The sequence below is a fragment of the Empidonax traillii genome, unplaced genomic scaffold, assembly GCF_003031625.1.
Source record: "Empidonax traillii isolate 1590-97213 ecotype Southwest subspecies unplaced genomic scaffold, ASM303162v1 scaffold1007:size422511, whole genome shotgun sequence".
Taxonomy (NCBI): domain Eukaryota; kingdom Metazoa; phylum Chordata; class Aves; order Passeriformes; family Tyrannidae; genus Empidonax; species Empidonax traillii.
Window position 1 is genome coordinate 335,599 of NW_020956200.1, and position 11,083 is coordinate 346,681.

The 11,083-nt window shown below is 34.9% G+C and overlaps 1 protein-coding gene across 1 annotated transcript in view; it reads left to right on the top strand.

The window, feature by feature from the left end:
* LOC114068164 (triadin-like) overlaps positions 1-10,850 on the top strand; it is a 66,288-nt gene extending 55,438 nt beyond the window's left edge. Inside the window, exons 11-12 of the mRNA XM_027904082.1 lie at positions 9,605-9,640; positions 10,702-10,850. Coding sequence (XP_027759883.1) covers positions 9,605-9,640; positions 10,702-10,850 — 185 coding nt within the window. The remainder of the gene's footprint in view (positions 1-9,604; positions 9,641-10,701) is intronic.
* The last annotated feature ends 233 nt before the right edge of the window (positions 10,851-11,083 follow it).

The window sequence follows — 11,083 nt, forward strand, 5'->3', positions numbered from 1 at the left end:
AGATTACAGAATTGAGGCCTAATATATAAAATGCTTTGAATGATGTTCAACCATAAGTTGTTATCTAACTATAAACATAATCAACCTTATCCTCTTAAAATACTTTGGATTACTCTTTCAGCTATTGTTATTCAGTAATTTTTCTGTGCATTATCTGCAATAATGAACATAATATTTCCGGATCTGCATTTATCAACACTATTTCTATTGTTAAAATGACTAAAAGAAAAATACAAAGTCAGATTTTACATTCAGAAGATTAAAACATAATCCCTGCTATTGTATTATTTTGTTTATAGTCTAACCATAATAGTAAATTGGTTAAAAAATGCATTTTAATTTAAAATGGACGACATCCAATGACTTAGAACTACTACTGCAATACACATTCTTAGTCTTTATACCATGCAATTTAATAATACAAATTTAATAATACATGATTCTTTTCATGTAATTATATAGAAGTCTTCATATGATACTTCAGAGTCATTTAGTCACACCACAGCACTTAATTTCTCTTATAGAGGTCTTAGTTCTATGCTATCCAGAAAGAAATTGCAGTCTAAGAGAAAAACAAATGGGATGGCAGCAGAATAAGTAACAAGAGCTACAAGATTTAACTGCATTTGGAAACAGAAAATGAGAGTTAGATTTTGGCAGGACCTGTGACTAAAACAAAGCATTAATTAGATATTTCTGTGATGTTATTATTGTGACCAGAACACTTGGACAAAAATAGTTAGGTGACTTATTATCTCTTTCCCCAAAATCTCATTACCTCAAATGAATATTTCTTTTTAAACACTTTGTTTAAAGGAGTACAAAACTGCAGTTATTGTGACACAGTATAGTATATAAATAGATTTGCAGTCCTGTTTATTTTAGGAAAATGCCTGATCCCTGCTTATCAGCAGAAAGAAGTCACTGCAATGTTAAACACTGTTATCCACCAATTAACCGTAATGGAAAAAAGACATAATAGAACATGACTGCCACATTTGCTGAGTGATAAACTTCTGCTTTAAATATAACTGTTATACAAGATGAACTAGCATTAAATTAACATTAGGTTCTTGATTTTCAAAATCATGAGGAGCATGCAATTACTGCAATTGCACTTAGAAATGACTCTTTATGACCAGTTACACATTTGTGTGTTTCATTAGCTCATTTATGTGTGCAATTGAGGTAATTGGGAATGTAAATTAGACACCCATTTGGCAAACAAATTGTGGGGGGCAGATTATCTGCTCAGAACCATACAAGTGAATTCCCTTTAAAGCTCAAGGCTGGTCACTAGGATACAATACTGCTCATGCAAGAGATTTAGAGGAAACAAAGAAGGCCGAATTACTTGTAAAATGCTACTTTGAAAAGCTGTTATACTGTTCTATTCTATGTTTTCTGTACATGAAAAAATATGTCACACTGCCTTTAGGAACCTAAACCCTGAAGCTTTATTTCAGCCCTGGGGGAAAAAAAAAAAAAAAGTCATTTTTAGGAATATTTGGCACAATGTCAGAAGGGAAAAAGAGGACTAGGTAAGGAAATATAAGTCTCAGAAACAGCTAGAGACATCTGCATGTGACCTCTTAGTGCTTACATACCTTTATGACTGGTACATCACTAAATATCCCTGATCAGGCAAAGAGGCCGATTGAAATAAAAGATCCTTCTTATCATAAATATAATTGAAGGTAGTTCATTACATTCTCAAAAAAGGGAATAAGTAGAAGTATTTATTAACTGAGAAATGCACTTAAAACATGAAAGGCTGGTCCAGCCTATGACAGAAAAAAAGTTCCAAAAAAATGGTAAAACTGTAGGAAGTAACAGAATGGTTAACACACAGAAAATTTATGGAACCAGTCTATTTATACCCTGGGCTTTCCAACTCGCTGATAGCCAGACACTATATACATAATCATACCGCTGGTGAAGGCTGAAAGAATTTACTCTTTTTCTAGATTGATATGTTTTCACTTTTGCTCTGTTTTGCCACTTCTTTCTTAGGTAATCTTGGACCATTCTCGTTTTCTGATAAGGTGAAACTAGTTGTAGTATGTGTGCCAGATATCTCCAAAATTTTTAGATTATTTGATATTTTCAAATAGAAAGCTTTTCCTGGATAGTATCCAATACCCTGCAGGTACTATGCTCTGCTACTATGTGTGTGTGTGAGATGAAATTTTCAGCTATCTCCTGGTCAAAACACAAAATGCTTTGTATTCATCCAGTCAGAAAGAAGAAGAACAGATCATTGCTCTCCTATTTCACGGTTCTTTGGCTCTTTTCAAAGATCTTACCATCAAAGTTCAATGAAGAGCTTGAAGTTTCAGGTCTCCAAGAGAAGAGAATAATAAAACAAAACAAAAGGTCTTGTAACAATAAAAAAGAGAAAGAGGAAAAGGAAATTAGTGAAGAGAAATACCTAACTTCTACCTAAGTTTCAAGCTTGGAAACCTTGTTTGGTAAGCTGTGAAGTGAAATAACTTTTAAATTCTTTATCTTATCTTTTTCTGGAGCTTTCACAAGGACTTGGAAGCAGTGCTCTCAGCTTGGCTGACACTCTGATGCTGCCATCTAGGGAGGACACTGGTGTTGCCTGTAATTTGAACAGATCAGTTTTCCTTGGCTGCCTGAACTTTGACTTTAATATGCTTCTTCTTCCTTGACTGTAGTCTTCTCCACCTTTTTAACTCTAGATTTCTTGTATTTTTTATTCACTGGCATCCTAAAACTGCTTTGCAGTGTACACTGATTCTCTGTGATCCTCTCCCTCAGGTCTTGACATTTTCACTCAGCTCACATAGCTTTTAGCTTCCTCCATTTCCCCATTCATGTAAGAAGGACTCTCCTTTCTGAGAGTCCTCTCATGTTGTGCTCTCTGACATGGCAGGGTAATCTCTTAGGAAGATGCTGCAGTTAGACAAGAAATGTCAAAACTAAGCTCAGGCTTAGCTAGTTATCTGTAAGGCTTCATGTTAATTGTCTCAGAATCGCCTGTCTTTGCTTTCTCACAAGATCACAGCACCTTTGTGAGAAGCCTTTATCAAAATGTTTCTCCTGGTGGAAGGAATCAATGAATATTACATATGATCTCACACAGGCTTTGCTTTGTATCACTTTGAAGAGCCCTGTATCATGAAAAACCTTTGAACGGCATTGTATCAGAGTATGATTTTCCAGGTTATATTGTCCTTGAACTCTGTGCTTGTATCTTTGAGTGGGAGAGGATTGATCACGGAAGAGTCATCATCATAACCATTCTGATTTGTTAATACATCATGACAGGCTCTGAAATATCCCCCTTCTCTGACTGAAGTATACTGGCTGTTCATTGCCATCTTGCTGATATTTTAGAAAAAAAAAAAAAATTAAAGTTTCTGTAGCATCTTCATGGAACCTATGAGGAAAAAATATTTTTTCTAGGTCACTGTTTGAATCCTCTAATTACAAATTTTGCAGAATGAAATGAAGCAAATTGCTGTGAAATGTGTTTAACTTCCTCCAAAACTCCTGTGGATGCTAAATTGGCAACTGCATCTATGTTTGTTGCTGTATTGAATGTACATTACCCGGCTATCTTAAGAAGAATTTCTAGTCTATATTTCTGTTCATGAATATAATATTATGGGATATAACCGAGAATATTTAAATTACTAAAGTCAATACAAATTTTGACAAAGCTCCCTTGATGTATAGAAGTGTATAAATCTTGTACAAATCAATCTGCTTCTGTACAGTCTGTCAATGTCTGCCTTCTCTTCTGTAAAAAGAATGTTCTATAAAAAAAAATTTTTTTTTCTTTTGTACTATAAAATCAATTACCCTTAAAAAAATCCTTGCAGTGAAAGACATTGATTCAAGATAAAACAAAAACCTTTCCAAAAAGAACAATTTTGAAAAATTTCTTCCAATTTAGAATATTCTCAATAATATTGACATGAATTGTGGATAAAAATCCATTTTCTGATAAATTTTAATCCTAGAAAGAATTAAAAAAAAAATAGAGAGAAAAATAGCGTTATGAGAAATAGCATAACACAACAGGCTAGGTTTTAATCTAGATGGAACAGTTTAGTTAGCTTCAAGACATTATATATAGCTTAACAAGGTTTTTTGAGAAACATGGGCCCTACATCTCCATGAGTCTGCGCTGAAGACAGTAAAACCTTTGAAATAATATGAACAAAGTTCCAAAGTGAGTTATTTAATGATTTAAATTAGACATTTAAGCACTATATTCTAATGATTTAGCTATGATGAAAAAAACCCTAAATTTTCATGGTTTCAGAAAGCCCTTGACATTTTCCTTAATGACATGAGGCTCTTCTGTACCACTTTTATTCCATCATAAAATACAAAAAGTTAAACAGACATTAGAAAAAAACTTACTAGAATGTAGAAAAATACTTATGAAGATATATATATTTTGATTAGACAAAATTATTTTGTCTTATCATTAATAATAATAATACAATTTACTTTATTAGATTGCACATTTTAATGTAAATATTCACCAAAATATCTATCCAATAAAATACAAATAAATAGCTCTGAAGATTATTTTAATTTTTCAAGTGCTTTTTAAATGTTAAAGAAATGCAATAATCTTTTGCATATGTTGTACCTGCAAATGGAAAATACTTACTTGGTTGAGATTCTCTGGGCTTTCAAAGATAGCAATTCTATTTTTCTTTGGAAAGAAAAGGGAAACTCTTGCAGAGGAGGTCCTGCATAACCTCATCATCCCATTATTAAAGCACAGACATTCTTGCTAAAAAGCATACCCTGTAAAAAGTGGCAGCAATATCCTTACCATCACTGGTAACACAATTGGTGCTGCTGTTGATTCATGTTGCCTAGTAGGAATGTTAGTCATAAGGATGGAGAAGGCTAACTCTGCTGCCTTATCTCTGTTGGTTTGGCTCTCGCTAGTGAAGGTTGTACCATAAGTCAGTGTACCCCTGGGAATTAATTCTCTGTCAAATCATATTTGCATCGTATTTGCCATTGACCACTGTCCAGCAGAGTTCTTGCTGCTGGTCTTGTCTTGTAAGTTGGCCTGCCCTCTCTTTTTTCTCTTGGCATGCATGCTCTGGCTTCATTGCACTGGTATTTTTATCCCTTTGCTCCCCACTGTGTTGTTTAGTGAGGGCAACATATGGCCTCATGCTATTAGCAAACAGTTCTGATGCTTAATTCAACAGAGCCATGAAAAAGGAGCCTATAATCACTACAGGAAGAAATGAGAAACATTTATGTAGGTCACATGAAAACATTAGGAATTTCAAGCATGGTACTGCTATTACATAGATTCTGCAGACCTCAAAAATATCTCCACAAGCAATCTTCACAGCTGCCAAATAGTGTTTCAGACTGGGATTTGAAAACAGTAAAGCAGTTTCAAAAACAGAGTCAAGCTGGAGAAATTGCCTAGGACTTCTGCTATGTCTCTAATTATCCATGTGCCCAAATAGTTTCTCCCTTGCTCAATATGAGAACAAATTGTATTTAATTACTCTGCTGAAAAAAAAGGTACCACCTAAACAGAGCTTTGCAAAAAAATGCACTTCATTTTGGCCTAAGCATTCACCTGTAAGTTAGAGAGAGCATATGAGTGTGTATGAGAGTATATATGTTTGTGTGTTAAAAGAAGCAATTCTAAGAACTTTAGATTAATATTATTTAGGTTTCTTTGATCTTTCTTGACCTTTCAGTAGTTTGACTGAATCTAAAGAGAATTATTTCTCATAGGGAAAATAACTGGACCAACAAGGACACAGAAAGGGATTTTTTTTTTTTTTTTTTTGAAGAGAGGGCTGAGGTACATTTTTAATTGAAATTTAGATTTAATCTTAAAAGTATGGGTTTCCACTGCATCCTAAACTAAGCAAAAATATTTCCTTGCATTGTTTCTTACTCCTCCAGAAGTTTTGTAACCCTAAAGTGGCCTTATTGTGTGAATGTGTTAAATTGTGTGAATGTGCTAAATTGTTTAGAATCAAAAGTGCAACTGACCAATCACGGTCAGGCTCCACTCTAAGCAAAACACAAAGGGGAAAGAAATATTATCGAAAACTGAAACACAAGCAGGTATTCTAATATTTAAAAGGGTATTCAAATTCCACTGAAATCAACAGCAAAACTTTTAATGAGTTCAGCAGGGAAAGTATTTCAGTCACCAGTAAAACAAAGAACAACTGTAATCTCTTCAAAATTAATAAGGAATAGTCTTTTAAAATTATGTCAGTGACAGCTTAAGATGTACAGAGCTGCTTGGAGAAAAACAGAATAAAGTTTCAGCTGGAATGAAGTTATTGTGTTCAGTCTGAATTATTGTTTCTCAAGAAAAGCTATGTAAATGTTTTGTTCTGGTCATATGTGAGTGAGTATACATGCATCTCTGTTGCTCTTTAGTCCTTCCAGGATGAGAATCAGTAGGCAAGAAAAGCTGCGGTAATATTTCACAAAGTCAGGCAGTATCCAAAGTCTCTCGCAAGAGCTTTTCTCCTGAGATTTCCTGGTAACAGGGTTTTAGATAAATGCGGATAAGCCCTGTATAAGTATCTGAACTTAAGAAAGCTTAGGTGAACCAAAACTTCTCCAAACTTCTGGCATTCAGTCCCACTAGTTAGTGTTTGCTGTATGCATACCTCTCCACAAGAAGGAATCCGTGGCTGTATTTTGCTTCCCTCCTTACCTCAGTTTCTCAGAGGGGATGTGATGAGCTGACAATTTCTTTGAGTCAGTCTTTCCATAAGCACATGAACCATCAGGAGCAATTCAGAGAAGAAAATCTTAGAGTACCTTCTTCTTCCAGTTCCTGTGCAATATTCCCATGACACTATGCCCAGTAACTCATGAGCATCCCTAAATTTAGATTCCACTCAGTGCTGGCACCATAAGCACACCAGTCTCATAAGGCCTGTTTTCAAGTGCTGCATTGTTAACATGCTTCTGTTATCTGCTCTCCCACTGTTGTCCAAGAATTAGTTGCTGTTCAATGAGAACAACACAAAGACATTGTCCAAGATGAATAAAAGCAATTCAGATTGAAACACCTCTTTCTTGGTCTTTGTTGAATCTTACTTGGATTTCCACTGGCCTCGGTCCTTCACCCCTTATTCAAAAATAAGTAATTCCATCTTAGATGTTTCTTTGCTCTAAAGGCTGTTCTCTTCAATCCAGTCACTTCTCAAGAAAACTATTCCATGCTGCTTCTTTTTATTTTTCACCCAGGAAAATAATTTTACCTGAATTTCCCATTCAGTAGTACATCCCTGCTTTAATTCACACTTCTTATGATCACTTTACTTCTTATACTACATAAAGCTCAACTTCTACAAGAGTCTACAGAAAAAAAAAGCCTTGACTAAGTGAAAAGTCCATTGCTTGCCTTGCACTCCTGATTCTGTCATGTACTCTCCCAGCTGCATATATCCCTATTTCATTTTTGTAAAGATATTGCAGGCTTTTGAAGATGAGGTCTTTTTGTACCCATATGTCTTATATCCTATCCTAGTTTAGGACTAGCACTGCTGGTGAAAAAAAAATACCATTAGTTACATTACCTAAAAGCAGGAGCAATAACAATAGATTTTTCAATGTTCAATTGCACTTGAATTCCATATTGTCATCAATGTGGAATCATCAAAAGCACCTTGTGTTTCCGTGTGTAACCCACAGTTTGTGGATATTATGATCCCTCTTTATGCAATTGATCCGTGGTCATTTGTAGTTCTGTTACTGTTCTTAGATAAAAAACTAAGTCCTTTCAATTAACAGATGAGGTTCATATTTTACAGCACAGAAGACTTGTTAAGTTCCTATTTAATTACTTGCTCTGCCTCTTAATTTAGCTGTGTACATATCTGAAGAAAGCCCACTACATTTACTGATTCAGAAATTACAAGTTTTGCTGGTGTTAAATATACACTTATTACGCAACATCCTAAACGTGAGCTCCTCAAATTGGGAGGAAATAAATTTATTCCAGAAATGGGATCACTTCGTTAAATCAGAAATAGCTCTCCATAATATCCATTTACCAAGTCTATCGCTCTCATTTACCAAAACTTCTGTCAGTAGTATCTGGGAGGGACGGCAATGGAGCAGCTGAGATGTCAATGGAAGCCCAGTGACTGTTCTTCTCAAACTTGACCAAGAGTGCATATCTTGCAATTAGGCAGTGCAAATGGGAAATAGGGGCCACATTCCTTTTAATACTTCTATGTAATTGTCCTCCAGAAATTTCGTAATGAATACAGATGTTCTCTAGGCTGCCTGGACGTTTTGAATAATGCAGCTTGAGAGTTTGATGAAAGAAAATTTTGTCAGTGGTATTAATTGGTAGAATGACTCAGCAATGAAGACTCTGTAGCCAGGAATGTAGTTGCCTTTGCTTTAGGTTATTTGCATTAAAAATTCCCACTACTTCCTGTACAGGTTCCATACAAAGCTGTACTTCTCAAAGCTCAATGGCTCAGCTCATGGCTCTCAAGACACATATGGCTCTGAACCTTGCTATGAAATTCAAGGCAGATTTCATGTGGCTTTTCTGGACCCCGGAAGCATGCCAAACTCCAGAAATTCAAAGGCAGAAATGGTCTTGGGTTAAAAAGAATTTTATTTGTTGTAAAGACCTGGGCTTTCAAATTGTTCCTCTGCATCACCAGAAGTATAAGAAAGCAAAAAAAATCAGTCTAACTGGAAAAATGGAAATTACAGAAGTACTGGTAGCACTTCAGGCTACTGTTACTAGAGTAAAGGCTAATGGAACAAAGGAAGAGGGAAACTCTTTTCTAACAGTAACTGACACAATTGTATGTTTAACAGATTGGGTTAATTCAGGTAGAGTGAGCAAATAAATAAACAAACCACATTTCAGAAAAGATCAACATTACATGTGGAAATTAAACACTGAAAAGTCAGGTGGTACAGGAAAGTGGAGCCATGGAACAGTTTCTGTGAAATCCGTTTTGAGGAGAGATCCTAGTTCCTAGCACAAGTCTCTGGAACAGCATGTCAGAGAGAGAGAGAGACTCCTTGGAACCCTAGAGATGCCCAATAATAAAAATATTCCAATATCAAAGAAAATGAAGCTCCAAACAAGTTAGTGGAGGATGAACACAGCTCTAATGCTCTATTCATGCCTAAGAAACCTGAGTATCACAAAGCATACTCCCGAAGAATTAAGCATATAAAACACTGGGAGAAACATTCTGCAGAATGCATGTAAGAGTTTTCTGTTTCATTTTCTGAAGACAACAGCCAGGAAAAAGTCTTGAACAAATCTGTTTAAAACAAGAAAGAGCTGTAACGCATCAATATTATGCTTAATGTTAAATCCTATAGTCAGAAAATCAGTACAAGTGTTGTTTGGGGAGACCCTGAATATTGGTAAATACATTGCCTTCATGATAGGCAAAATAAAAAATTTAGGAAACAACCATGGACAGATTGTGGAATTCATGTACTCTGTAAAGCCAGCAATTTTTAAATTTTTCAGAAATCAAACTTGAACATATTTATTTTGATTTAGGAAGATGCTGTACAGATTTTAATTTTTTTCCTTATTTGTATATACTTTTCCATGCAGAAGAAAAGTCTATTGTGGTACCTAAAGAAGTGAAAAGTAAGTTGTTTTTTTTACTATATTTCCTTTATCTTCATGTTAATTTTACGCAAGGATAGGAGTATATTTGCTTCTTGGATCTGAAAAGATTTCCATACCCTAAATATTTTTAGGGTATGGAAAGAAAAAACTTAATTTAAGGCTTATGGTTCTCTCTTTTGTAAGATAGTAAAACTTGGTTTCTTATCCACATATGTAACAGTAAAATATCACAAAATTTTAGTTCCACTATGTATAACAGCCAAAGCCATGCAGCACAAGCTGAAGGTAACAAATTTGGCTTTTTATGGATGAGTAATTAAAGAAGCACTTAGTTTAGCTACTCTTGTACTCTTGTATTCTTCCCCATCAAAAAAGGGATTCATTTCCCAAAGGAAAAGTAAGAATTACAGCTTCCTCATATCCTTTGCTAAACTCTCAATTTTCTAATTAAACACATTAATGAAATTAGTAGTTAATTTGTTGTAGCTTGTTGTAAAATAAGGAAAAATATTCTTTAATTGACAAAATAGAGGCAAATATTTCTAAAAGAGCAAGTCATGTTTTTTTGTAGGTGATGTTTTAACAGCAGCTCTCTGTGAATAACTGAAGTCCTGTAATGACAGTTTCAAAGATTCGATTCATAAAAGGTGTTATAAAGACATATTGTATATGCAGGCTTTTCATGACATTCTACGCTTGTTCCCGAGTACCACTTTCAAGTTTTGCTGCCATTCAGTTCGGTTTAGCAAAAGAAGCAGAACAGGTGCATGGCTATGGAGTCACCACAAACAACTCTTAGTTTCACCATGTTAATGGGCATAATTTCTTGAATTAGTAGTTACTTAAGTAATAATCTGGAGAACATACTTGTTCCAGTTCTACCCTTAGCACCACATTCACTCAGAGTATTAAGCTGTATTTCTGAGCTGCTGGTAGTAAATGACCTGCTTATCAAATCTAAATATACTGCAGTTGGTGAAGGAACCCCATCCCAGATGTGTATACACATACAAACATAAGGGTTTGTGTGTGTATATCCATGTAAAAGTAGTCAGCTGAACTTCTGTTTCCTTTTTTAGAGAGAAAAGAGGAAAAGAAGAAGACTGATGAAAAAAGAAGTAAGACTGAAACGAAAATGAAAGGTAAGAGTTGGAAATGTTTCTCACTGGCCTTATTCAGCTTTTACTCACACTCCTGGCTCATTTCTCTTTGTTTTTTGTTGTATTAATCCTATGGTTCTGGCTCTGTATTGTCCTTCTCTTAGTTGCTTAGTCACTATTTGCATGTTACTTCTTCAGTATCTGTCTTATGTGTTCCGTGTCCAATATATTCTAAACTTATTTTCTGACAAATAAAACGTCTTTTTGGTGGCCATCTATGGGCTTTTTAGACAATTTAATGGAGTCAGTATATAGTAAAACAAAGTGATACTGCAGTACACAAAACTCATGGAAGATATTG